The 13,673-nt window shown below is 35.7% G+C and overlaps 1 protein-coding gene across 3 annotated transcripts in view; it reads left to right on the top strand.

Moving 5' to 3' along the window:
* Positions 1-6,976, top strand: part of LOC150104375 (procathepsin L-like) — a 144,674-nt gene extending 137,698 nt beyond the window's left edge. For all 3 annotated transcript variants that reach the window (XM_090396335.1, XM_090396337.1, XM_090396336.1), the window contains exon 8: positions 6,690-6,976. In XM_090396335.1, coding sequence (XP_090252461.1) covers positions 6,690-6,789 — 100 coding nt within the window. In that variant the 3' untranslated portion in view covers positions 6,790-6,976. The remainder of the gene's footprint in view (positions 1-6,689) is intronic.
* The last annotated feature ends 6,697 nt before the right edge of the window (positions 6,977-13,673 follow it).

Here is a 13,673-nt window from a genome sequence, read left to right as displayed (position 1 = left end):
GGTCAGCAATAAAAAGACAAAGACAATGAAAATAGGCAGAATCATTGAAAATGTCAACTGTGTTGTGAATGGAGAACCTGTGGAACAAGCAAAACATTTCAGCTACTTAGGCACGATTTTTACTGAAGATGGTAAATTAAATATAGAAATAGACAACAGAATCAGCAAAGCTGGTATGGTAGGAAGGCAATTGAATAAATTCATATGGAATAAGAGAGAAATTAGTCGGAACACTAAATTAGCTATATACAAGACAGTGTTCAAACCAGTTTTAACTTATGGATCTGAGAGCTGGGTCAGAAGTAAAACACTTGACCAAAGACTAGAGACTGCAGATATGAGAGTCTTGAGAAAGATTAGAGGCGTGAACAGATGGCATCAATGGAAATATATTAAAAACGAGGATATTAGGAAAGAACTTGACATTGTCAACATCCAGGAATGCGTTAGCAGAGGTAATCTCAGGTGGTTTGGTCAGCAAAACGACCCAGAGGAAGACCAAGATATAGGTGGATTGATATGGTACAAAGTGCCTTAGACGATAGAAATATAAGATCTGATAATGTTGGAGTCTTGACAAGTAACAGACTGATTTGGAGGAAAATTGTAGATAGGAAGTTAGTAATGATGTCATTTTTTCATGTAGCACTAGTATATCCTGTACACTCCTTGAGGGTACATGGCAGGAATTTGATGATGGAAAAACTGTTCTGTGGAGTATAATTTCCTTGTATTTCCTGGATTGATATCTTAGCAATTTAGAAAGTTTCATCCTGAATTCGATAATTTAAAATATTCTCTTTGTACAGTCTATGATGCTAGTCATTTATTTCTGAACATTTGAGAAGAAATTTGGTCACTTGTTAATAGGGACTATCAGAATCTTTCTACAAAGAGACTACATGCTGTGCTTAATTGATTATTTAGATTATGTGCTAGTTGGAATTCATTATAAGGTTTAATGGAATAAAAACAGCACAATAAACACATTTGCTCAATCCTATTTTCGTCTGAAAAGATTTAATACAGGAAAAACCTTGCTTAACAAGAATTCGATAATCAGTTAGCGTGATTGAGTGAAATGATACTATACTATTTCCAGCTTTAAATGAGTGATTAATCAGTTAACGTGATTTTTTTACGTTATTTACGTTATCAGAAATTTTTTGTTCCCAAACTGCAGCAAGCCGTGGCAGTTCTAAATGTAGTGGCAGTGCTGTGGGTGGGTGCCGGCAACACTCTGCAGTTGACTCAAGGCCATCATCGCAAGCATATGTGCAAACTGTTCTCTTGTTCACTTTTCCATCATTTTGCTTTAATTGAGATACCTTTAAGGCTTTATTATATTCAACTCCTAATATAGAAAAGAGAAAGACTGATAAAGACAGTGGCAGTAATAAAAAGAGGAAAAGCTGAAAGTCATTAAGAAGCATGAAAGTGGCACTAGTAATACAATGATTGTGCGAGACCTGAGACCAGCGAGTCTACAGTTCAGACTATTAAATAAGAGCAAAGAATACAAAGAACAATGAAAAGTTGCTATTGCTTCTTTAAGCATGTAATTAAAAATGAATACCTCTTAGCACAAGGAATACTCAGGGCAAAAGCTCTATTTTTGCTTCATTGAAAGAGATCATATTTCAAGAGGAATATGAAAGCTTTACTGTGATGTTAGGATGGTTTGACCGTTTTAAAAATCGGCTGGACTGCATAACATAAGAATAACTCGGGAATCTGCTAGTGCTGATAAAGATTCTGCAGCCAAGTTTCCTGAAGAATTGCAAAGGATAATTCAGGAGGGTGATTATGACGATCGGCAAATATTTAATGTCAACGAAACTGAAACTGATCTCTTTTGGGTGTGCGTATGCCAACAAAAACTTTCCTAGCCAAAACTGAAGTATCTAAAGATCGCCTTGTACTTTTATTAGACATGAAAGTGCAGAAGGCGACTTTAAATTCAAGCTTGTGTTAGTTTATTGTGAGCAAAATCGAAGATCTAACATTATTGAAGAAATTAGAAAGAACTTGGATTTAATGAACTGGATAATGAAAATGGAGAAACTTGCTCGATTCCCATTCAGAACAGTTAAGTGAGAATGATCTTCAACTAGAAGAAATTAAGCAATTGATTTTTTATTTACTTTGATGATTTTATCCTCTAACATGGCTTATACTGTAAATTTTTTTTTTTTCCAAATTTGTGCTAACTGATGGATGAATTATAATTATTCCTGTTGTTTATTGTATTCAGTTAACGCGATTTCGCTTACCGCGCATGAATTGATGGATTAATTAATTGTGTTAAGTGAGGTTTTCCTATAATCTTTTCCACTGACGATGTCTGAGTCACTGAGATGAAATATACAATTGATTAAACGTGTGTTTATTTGTGCTGTTTTTATTCCATCAAACCTTGAAATGAATGCTGTGCTCAAATGAAGCATTCTTACAAAAAAAGAACTCATTAGATAAAATATAAAGGAATCTATAATGGTTTGTAATGTTTAAATTGATATAATTTATTTAATATGGACTACAAATTAACTTGTTTCTGTTGAAGTGCTTTATAATTTCAAATGATACATGCAACTTTGTAAGCAGCTTCGGTAACAGTGAACATGTGACATTGCGAGTGTAATACAAAATTAGAATAATCAAAGAAGATGTGTTGAATGATTTGCCATTCTAATTTTTTACATATAAAATAATTATTACCAAATATGAATTTGCATATCTAAATCTACTTACTTTGCAGATTATATAACCATGTAAACACATAGAAATGTAATATAAATTTTAAGAAAACTTATTCAAAAATATTCACAATATTAGAATAATTTTTAACATGGTTCAAAATATTCCAAATTTTTCCAATTGGTTTTGAGGAGAACATACAATATATTTCTCTTAGCTGCAAATCGTTTGCACATGGATTTCAATTAATCATTTGCTAAAATATTGGTTGAATGAGTGACATTATCGGTAGCTAAGAAGTTTCATATGGTGTATGTACACAAAGAAGGCCTTTATAACTAAGGAATTGAAATGTTTTCAAGCAAAACATGAGTCGAGTTTTGAGACAGTATTCTAATAAACGGAGTTTTCTAAATAATCACTGCAGTAGCGGTCAAAAGGTAATAACTCCATCAAGAGATGAGAGGAGATTGAAGAATGTCATGAAGAAAAACCACTTCTGAAGTGTAAAGTATTTTCACAGGAGATGAAAAACACTAGGTGTGAGTGCATCTAAATCTATGATGCTGAGACGACTTCACAAATTGCGTTTTAAATCACATGTGCCTAAGATGAAGCTGCTTATGACCAAGCAAAACTCAGCTAGAGTATGATATTGTAAGCAAAGACTGTTGTGGGGTCAAGAGGACTGGAAAAAGGTACTTTTCAGCAATGTAAGTATGTTTTATATGTCCCATGATCATCAAGGGATTTGGTATCTTAAGCAAGAAGCATTTGATAAAGAATTTATCAAGCGTTCAGTTAAGTTTGCAGCCTCTGTACACAGCCTACACAGCCTTTTGTACACAGCCTACCTGGATCCTCTGACCACAGAGGATCCAGGTAGGCTGTGTACAAAAGAGTCAATTCCAAAGTGTACCAAGAAATTCTTGAGCACTTTATGTTACTGGCATCGGAAGATTTATGTGATGGCGATTTCCTTTTTCAGCAAGATTCAGCTTGTCACACTTCCAAGACCACTACTAGATGGCTCAAAGAAAGGCAAATCAATGTAATTCCTTGGCTGGCAAACTCCATTGAGAATTTGTGTGAAATTATGAAGAAACATCAAGAAGTTGCTCCAAGGAAGAAAAAAAAGACTGTGAACTGCTAGTAAATAAATGCCCAACCATTTACAAATGGTCATAAAAGTTAAGGGTGATGCACTAATTATCACATTGTTTCCCTTTGACTTTAATTTTTGTGAATTTATTTTTGCATTATTCTAATATTTTGAACCATGTTAAAAATTATTCCAATTTTGTGAATGTTTTCTTATATTTATATTACATTTTTATGTGTTTGCATGGTTGTATAATTTACAAAGTATGTAGATTTAGATTATACTAATTGATTTTTGGTGATAATTATTTTCTATGAAATAAATTAGAATTGCAAATCATTCCACAGATTTTATTTTGATTAATCCAAATTTTTATGTTTAAGATACCAAGAAAGCAAAACAGTTTTGCACATGAAATATATTCATGTCTGAGCTACTTGTTGACTTTATATCACTTACATTAGTGTGTATCCCATAATGCAAAGCACATCCCCTCTCAGATGTGCATAATGGGAAGGGCCACTACCCAGACCGGTTTCGACCTTTATTGGTCTCATCGGTGGGAGCCAGACCCAGGACACGTACCAAGGTTGAAGTAATGCAAAGGTAATATATATCTCATATACATGTAGCCAAAAGGTGCTCAACCTCATTAATAAACATCTCTGGATGAGAGAAAGGTGTAGACTTTTTTTTTTTCCCCCCCTATAGATTTCAGAGATAGCTGGCTTAGGTTATCGCTAATTTAAACTGCTGTAAAAGATCGATGTAGCTTAAAAATACCAAAGCTCTTTACATAGGTCAAGTCTCATGAGAACTGTAAATAACCTTGTTTGTTTCTATGTATATTTTGCTAAATATTAATGTAGTTAACCCTATGGGAAGCGACTGTATTTACTGTTTTAACGTCAAAAACAAAGGCAATGCTTTGCCATCGGAACTTTGTAAATAGCTCTATATAAGAGCATGAGAAAGTTGTTTGCGAGCTCTGCGCATAACACCTTTAAAAGTTAGTATCTAAGAGTGCCGCTAGGTTCAGACAAGTTTCTGCTGACCGGCAAGATAAAAAAAAAAGAAAAAAATGGGTGCTCGGAGGAGAACAAAGAGCTGGTCAAACTTAAAAGAAGATGAAAGAGTCCTGTCGAATTCTTCGGGGTTTACTACCCTTAGTGCAAGGACCCAAGATCACAAAATAAAAGGGGACTGAGCCGAGCATAAGGGGCTTCCAGTCATCGGTAGAGGAGAGGCAAGGCCCCAGTTACTAAACAGTCCAGGTCCAGTTGCTGAGAGAGAGAGAGAGCAAGGCGAAGCGCAGTTACTGAAGAGAGCCAGTCGGCGGCATTTACAGTCATCGGCAATTAGTAGCAGAAGTGGCGGCAGTTAGTAACAAGTTCCCGAAGTAGGATCCTGAGGACAATTTGCCCATATGCTGAAACCTCTTGCACGTGCTATTCGGGTACCACAGATTGCAGTCCAAAAGCCTGCCAATATCTTGATATGATACCGCTGAAGGAAGCCTAAAACTTCAGATGAAAGAAATGCCATAAAAACTTTAGTGCAAGACTCATGACTGAATGTGTGATATAGAGCCTCTGTAAGTTCCATCCTTTTGTACATTTTCTCTTATAATCTAGGAGATATGTTATATATGGACTGTTAAGAATTAGTTTAATAGTAATAGAAGTGTCCATAAGAGAGTTAATTGGCATGTTAGAAGTTGATATCAAATTTGTAAAAATAACTTAGCAGAGAGTTAGCTAATCTCTTTGCGAGTAAACTAGAAGTTTAATAAGTTGAATTTGTAAGCAGAGAGTAAATAAGTTTTTAAGTTAAAGAGATTATTTAGTGTTGAAGTAAAAGGGTTCTAATTTTATGCTAAAGATTTTATAGATGGGTAGAGAAAGCAATTTCCCTGTCGTTTGATTCATGTATATTTCATATTAATGTAAATAAATGTGTTTTAATTATTTTTTAAAAGAATGCTGCCTGATCCTTTATTTTACAATGCACTGTTTCTAAAAAATAATCGGACTTGTGAGCGGGAAACAACTAAGGCATTAAAAGCGCAGTTTAATTATTTAAGAATGACTGTTTATGTAAACTTTGTTGAAGGAATTTACGCTAGTAAGAGAGAGAGATCGATCTACCGGACTCTTTATTGAGTTATGCTGAATATTGATATATTGGATGGCGCAGTTTTACAAATAAATTTTTCAGTGTTCATAGGCATATGACTAGTAAATACGGAAGGTGGATAAACATAGTACGCAGTAGAATAAGTAAGGAAGGTTCCGAGAGAAAAAGCATGCACTGCTAATTTGTGATAAAAAGAATAAAAGAAGATATTACAATAACGCAGCAGACAGCTTTCGTTACACTGCCTACAATTTAAATGGAGAGAGAGCTGAACAAGTGCTGCCATCTTGTGGTCACCAACCCTAACACTTTTTTTTTAATGTCTGAAATAGTGTGGATTCTATGGTTGATTTTCTTGAGTCTACAGGATAAAAAAAATCCAAGTTTCCAGGAGAAAAAAACTTGCTTGCCTGTACCAGAGATTGACTAGTCAAAACAGGGACCAGTCAAAAAAAGCTTAGATAAAGTTTCTCTAGTTGGTGACTTGAACTGACAATGCCCTTTTTTTTTGGGGGGGGGGGGGTTAGCACTGAGTGCAAAACCACCTCCACTGATAGCATACTTGTGCATCAAGTCATTCTCTTGATCTAAATCGATGAAGAAAAAAAATCGAAGTATAATATTTTTGGGGATCAAAAGTAAAACAGGTTTGACTATATTGAAATTTTTATTTCTCCTTTGGGATTAATTATTTTTCTGCATAAATAGGGAGAGGAAATTGAATCACTAATTAATTTTATAATTTCTTTTGCAGCTGGGGTTCGCAGTGGGGAAAAGATGGCTATATCTTAATGGCTCGAAATAAACATAATCAGTGTGGGATTGCTACCCAAGGAAGTTATCCACTTGTATAACTTGTTCCTGGTCAAAAGTGTGGAGCATGCATTTATATTGATCTGCATGTAATTCTGTTTTTGATATACTTTATCACATTACTGTGAAGCTCTTAATATATTTTTTATATTTTACATCTATATAGAAAAAAAAAAACTTTGTTGTAAAATTAAATTTGTATATTTATAAAATCTTACATTCTATTGATTCATGTTGCTATTTTATGTTAAATACAGCTTGGTTCAAGTATATAGTACAGTGCTACCAATACTTTTAGTACTGGATGGGTGGGCAGGTATAACAACATTGTAAATTGCATTTTGGCAGGAACAGATTCAGAAAGAAAATAAAGACTAGACATGAAACAAGGGTTATGTGTATATATGCACTTTTTTTGTGTGTATGTCGGTGATGATACCTGTGAAATCCAGGCACAGCTTTTATAATTTTTTGCATGAATTATCTATATTAACTTAACAAACTATTCTTTTATTAGAAAATAGTATCAAAAGAAATTTTAATTTTTTAAAAACTATTCAAATAATTGAAATACTGAAACACATTTCAATTAACAGAACATTTGTTGGTGAAGGTACAATTACATGACACTGCACCAAAAGTCTGACATTAAAGGTGGAATAAACAGATTACAGCAGTTAATATATAGAAACAAAGCAAGCAGATTCCCAGTTATGTTCATATGGGATCATACAAATTTATCTCTGTTACAGATGCCAAGAAATTATATTCTTGTAGGGGCCCTTCTGACACACACACATTATACACAGCTGAAAGGATGTGTGTTTTGCATTATGGGATACTAAGGCATTTTATGTGAAGTCATTAGCCTCTATATACAAGTAGCCTAGTCATGAAGATAATTTTTGTGCAAACTTAGTTTGCTCACATTTGAATAAAGGATTACACAAGAATATAATATCTTGGCATCTTTAACTAACCAATTGAAAAAACTTTCAACAAATTTATTTTTGATTAAATCCTCAATCCTGTCAATCTTGTTTATATTAGTCCAATTTTCATCAAAACTGTAAACCCTAATCCTACTGTAAAATAAGGCAATCCATGTGGAGATGCCATAAGGCAATGAACTTATGGCACTTTGCACCATAGAAACCAAACCATTGTAATGAGTCATGTTTGCATACTACATGCAAAAGGGGGGCAGGGAACTAGATTTTTGGATATTGTACATTGCATACCTCAAGGACGCTTAAGAAAAGATCTGACAAGTGGAAAACTGTATTTTATGCAATTTCCCCTGTAATTTCGCCATGTAAGCTTCAAGAAGTGAGCCAGTAGGAATTGTAGGTATCACAAGAAGTGAGACAGTAAGTATCACATTAAATAAGATTTCTGTGATAACTGTCACTAAAAATATCAGTTTTTATGTAAGTATATGAAGATTAATATAGTAGTCAACTCACTATAAAGAACTAGTCAAGTTTAACTAAAGCACTAACAAATTGTGGTTGTTTTCTCTGGGTTCTTAAGTGATTATCAGCTATTCTGAGATGAGATGGATTTTTGATTGAAAATTCATTGTCTGTGAGAATCAAATTTATGTTAAAATACTGTTCTATAAAAATATATTCATATTAACAGTTGATAAATACAGTCCATCCCTACTTCCTATATTATATTATAAGTTCATTATGAAAGATACAGAACGAGCTTTCTGAAATAAAATTGAATTTAATGATAATTAGACTAAGTTTAGTGAATTCTATTGCTGTTGAAAAATGTGTATTGGCAGTTATTATGGCTAAACAAGTAAGACTATGAGGCCAGTTTATTTATACTTGCTAATTACATGTGTTTGTAAGATTAGAGGATCTCAGTAGATTGCATTATGGTAGTTGCTCTTCTAAGCATGACACCCAGACCAATACCTAGGTCATCTGCAGATGATTTGGTGTCTGCACATCTTATCTGAATGGTGCAGCCTATGAAGCAGTGGCTGTATAGTCTTAACAAGCTCCCTTGATGCTTCTGTCCTAATGCCAACCCTTTCCTGTAGGGTATCTCATTAATAGATATCTCTCCAGAAAGTCAACCAAACTTATTCTTTTTGGCTTCGTTGATGGTGTGTGATGAAATTTCACAACAGCTAGGTTTTAACATAGTGATGTAGATAAATTGCACGATACTCAGTTATGCCTGTGATCTCACAGAAGATTCTACCAAGGAAGAATTAGAGGAATTTTCACGTTATTAGAAAAGGCAGCTGATAGAGAAAAGAAAAGATGGCCTTTGTTGATCTAAAGAGCAGTGTAGGAAATTGATACATATAGAAAGGTTTTCAGAAAAGAGCAAAGCTAATATTGAAGTACCACCTGGATTTCTGTTCGGGATATAGACTAACATTTTCCAACAGTACACAAATTACAAGAAGCAAAGATACAAGCAATATCTTCATGCTGTTCAGAATCCATTTTGAAATAGGAAGTCATTGCCTCTAGTAGTGAGTAGAGTGTAAGAAATTTATTATTATTACGGGCAACTCCAAGAAGTCCTCAGACTCGTCGAGGAAGGCCCTAAACGTCATGTCAAGAACTATTTAACATTTGCACAGTATCTATCATATTTTGATTTGAACTCATTCACCTCTTCAAGTAAAAAACCTAGTTCTAATACTCTTGCTCAGTTTCCATGGATGGCTCCTAGTTCTCCGACCACCAGACCTGTTCTGAAAAATTTCCTCTGAATTAATCTTGTAAAAGCAACCTCAGTAATTTGAATGTCTCAATCATATCACCCCCTTTTTCGCCTATCGGCCAATTTCTGTAACCCACAGATCTTCAACCTGTTCTCGTAAGGTTCATTCCATAGATCAGCTACCATCTTGGTCACTGGCCTCTGGATCCTCTCTGCCTTCTCCCCATCAAGAAGAAACCCTGGTGCCCAGATCTGGTTTCAGTAGTCAAGATGGGTTCTTATCGTTCCACTAATGTGGTATACTGCTGCTAATCTTTTCACCCCAAAATGCATAATCTTACACTTTGCCACATTAAACTGACATCCATTCTCCTTAGCCAAGCCCTCCAAACTATCCAAATCACCTTGCAAAATTTTGACATCATGTGTATTCACTATTGCTCTACCCAACTTTGCATCATCAGCAAATAAATGAACAGATCCTTTCCTATATCATTAATGAACAAATTAAATACCAGTGGTCCGAGAACAGAACCCTCCAGCACACCACTAGTCACAAGCCTTCTTTTGGACTCTACTTCTGAATAAACTACTCTCTGATATCTCTCCACCAACTACCCTCCTATCCATCTCACCAACCCTATATCCATTCCCATGTGCTGCAGTTTACTGATTAGAATTCCATGTGTTATCTTGTCAAAGGCCTTAGCAAAGTCCAGCAGTATCACTGTAAACCCATTATTACCCTTATCCAATTCATCCGTCACTGTATTATATTATAAAACAAGAGCAAGTTACTGAGGCATGATCTACCTTTCATAAAACCATACAGTATCCCATTTCCATCTATTCATTCTTGTATTTTGCTCTTGACTAATTTCTTGGAAGTACCTTGACAATGACTCCTGATATGCTGTTTGGTCAGTCGGTCGGTAATTTTCAACAGCAATCTTGGAGCCTCCTTTATGCAATGGAACTATTTTCCCCTCTTTCCACCCCCTCAGGACTAACACAGAACTGAGACTTAAATAAACAATATAGTCAAGGGCACTGACAGTTCCTTTGCTTCTTCACATGAGACTTGAGCTGGTATGCCATCCAGTCCCACAGATGTATTCACATTAAGGTTCTGTAATATGCTATTCACCTCAATTCCCGTATAACTCATTGGTTCCCTCATTCCTGCGATATCACCCTGGATGATATACTCTTGCAAAGTGTTCACTTGGTAATTTACTATTTCGACTGATTCAGTTACCTCCCTACCATTGGCATTCTTAAAATCATTCTGCCGTATACATTTTTTCTTTTACTTGCAGCATATCGAAAGAACCGTTTGGGATTCTCTTTAGCTTGCTTTGCTAATTTCCTTGCATAATCTGTTTTTGCTTTTCTTACTGCACTAGTTAGCCTTCTGGCTCGTGCTTTGTACTGTTTGTGTGCCTGCAGGTCACCTTTCTCCTTAAATTCCCTCCATAATTGTTTCTTTTTTTGCAGCTCAAGCTTAATGGTGTTATTCATCCATTTAACTCCCATTTCATTTACTTTCCAGACTCTAGGTATGCAGTCAGCCATTACTAAGTATTAAATCCCTATTAAACCAGCTATTAAATCTCTCAAATACTCCTTTACCACTTTCCGTGCACTATCAACATCCAGCCCTTGAAATTTTACATGCCATGGCACTGATCCAAGCAATCTCCTAAGCTTGTCATACTTACCAGCATGGTAATTCCACATATACCCTGTCTTAATTGAAAATTCCACACATTTAGCCACCTCCCAGGTGGGTGGTGGTGATCACCTTATGATCACTCTCACCAATTGGTGGCGACATGGTCATATTCATTAGTCAAATTTTCAGATGCAATTACTAGATCGAGCACTCTCAAACCCCTAGTATATTCCATTACATGCTGTCTCAGGTAGCTATCGCTTAGTAACTGCATAAAATTCATTTCCTTCTTCCCATGTGTTCTCTCCTCCTTCCAGTCAATGTTACCATAGTTGAAATCCCCCCATAATAATTACCTGTCCTCCACTCATTAAGAGAGAGAGAAAACAATGCGGGGGGGGGGGGGTAATTGATGATGGGCGATGAACTGCAGCCAAAGAGAATACAACAGGATAGTGAAAATAGCACATTTGAGACTATCTCGAGTGAGATCGAGGTCAGCAGAACAAATATACAGTTGGGTGACCTCGATCTCACTCGAGATAGTCTCAAATGTGCTATTTTCACTATCCTGTTGTATTCTCTTTGGCTGCAGTTCATCGCCCATCATCAATTACCCCCCCGCATTGTTTTCTCTCTCTCTTTCCTGAACACACTATACCCCCTTCACATTCTATCCCACTATATATCATCTTCTGTTAGCCATGTCTCACTAATGCCAATAACCAATGCCAAAAATTCCTCCTCCTTGTTCCTAATACTCCTGGCATTAGTGTACATAAAGTACAAAATCCCCCTAATCCCGCCCCTATCTTGACATCTTATACTATCCTATTTTAATTTGTTATTCTTCGTACTAACTCAGCCATATTATACACATTCTTATGCTCAGTTGCCTCATTGATGTCTGCATATCCACTGAACAGCCCTCCCCACTGCGAAACTCAAGTTGCGCTGATTCTGCACTTTCACTTCATTCAGCAACAATTTTTCCAGTCTCTGAACACTAAATCCATTCAGTCACAAACCATCCTTCTTGTATAAGTCATTTTGTTCACCAAACTCGCTCCACATATAAGTGGAGCGAGTTTGATGGACAAAATATAAGCTTTTAGAGATGAAATGCAGATTCAAGTATACAAACATTATTAAAGATAAAAAAGAAATGAAAGAGCTAGAACACTCGTGTAATGCAACTCTTTGAAGTATAATTTACATAATGATTTATTAAGATAAAGATAATTTAGTTAGTTGACAATCAAGAACCACACGCAATGGTTGATTCAAGCAGAAAAGGGTTCTTTGAATAGGAGGATTGAAAAATCATAATTCCATGTGAATTCTTTAAAGAGGCAGTCATGAAAAAGAAGGCTTATTGAAAGTTCTTAACAAGTCATCATGTGCTCTAAGAGCATGCAGAGAAAAATTCAAAAAAGTGAACAAATGTGTAAAATTCTCTAAGCAAAACAAGGAACATTTTGATAAGAATATAGGATAAACAGAAAGGTGGCAAAATGTTGTGGAGACTATTGAAAAATAGAAATGGAGGAAAAAGTACTGTAAAAAAAACATTTAGAGATAATAATGGTGACAAATTTGGAAAATTCTAGGTGTCTAGAGTAATTACACTGAAAGATTGCTAAAAGAAAGAATGACAGGGTATGGTTACCAAAATATTCAAGAGGAATGCAATTAGGAGTATAGTACATATCAATACTGGAACTGGAAAAGCAGCTAAAGTGCTATTCCACCAAAAATGCTCCAGTACGGAGGTAAAAAAAAAAAAATTATAATGGCTGCACTGCATAATTCAGAAGGCCTGGTCAGAAGATTAAATTCCAGTTTGATTGGAGTGGTATCATAGTGCCAATCTACAGGGTGATTCAAAAAGATGGACTCAATTTTGTACAGCTATATTCCTGAACTATACATCGTATGTGAATGATCTACATAACATTTGAAAAAGGAGATCCTAAAGTTTGAAATACTACCACTCTTCATTCCCGGCGCGACCTATCCATTGTTGAGGTAGAGATTCATTGAGAAAATCTCGAACATCCTGGTGCCAATGGGGTGGAGCTCCATCCTGTTGGAAAATTAAGTCTTCCGAATCATCATTCATTGGAGTAAGAAGCCAGTTTTCAAGCATGTCCAGATACGTTACCCTCAGTAATGGTCTCTTCAGCAAAAAAGAAAAGTTCATAAACCTTTGTTCTCGATAAGGCGCAAAACACTACTTTTGGGGAGTTCCTCTCATTTGCAATGTTTCACGGGGATTTTGTAGTCCCCATATGCAAACATTGCGTTGGTTTACTTTCTTGCTTAGGTGGAAAGTTGCCTTGTCGCTGAAAATTAAACGTGGCAGAAAAGTCATCTTCCATGTTTTGGAGCATGCGATCACAAAATTCGACATGCTTTATCTTGTCGTTTGCACAGAGAGTGTGAACCAGCTGTAGGCAGTATGGTTTGAACAGTAAACGGCGCTCCGACACATGCCAGATAGTTGGTTGTGGTATTGCAACTTCTCTGCTTGCTCTACGGGTTGACTTACTT

Source organism: Typopeltis vanoorti, chromosome 8, assembly GCF_054136105.1.
Source record: "Typopeltis vanoorti isolate ZY-2024b chromosome 8, IOZ_Tvanoo_1.0, whole genome shotgun sequence".
In the NCBI taxonomy this organism is placed as follows: Eukaryota; Metazoa; Arthropoda; class Arachnida; order Uropygi; family Thelyphonidae; genus Typopeltis; species Typopeltis vanoorti.
The sequence above is the reverse complement of the archived record's forward strand: the minus strand, read 5'-3'. Positions and strand labels throughout refer to the sequence as shown.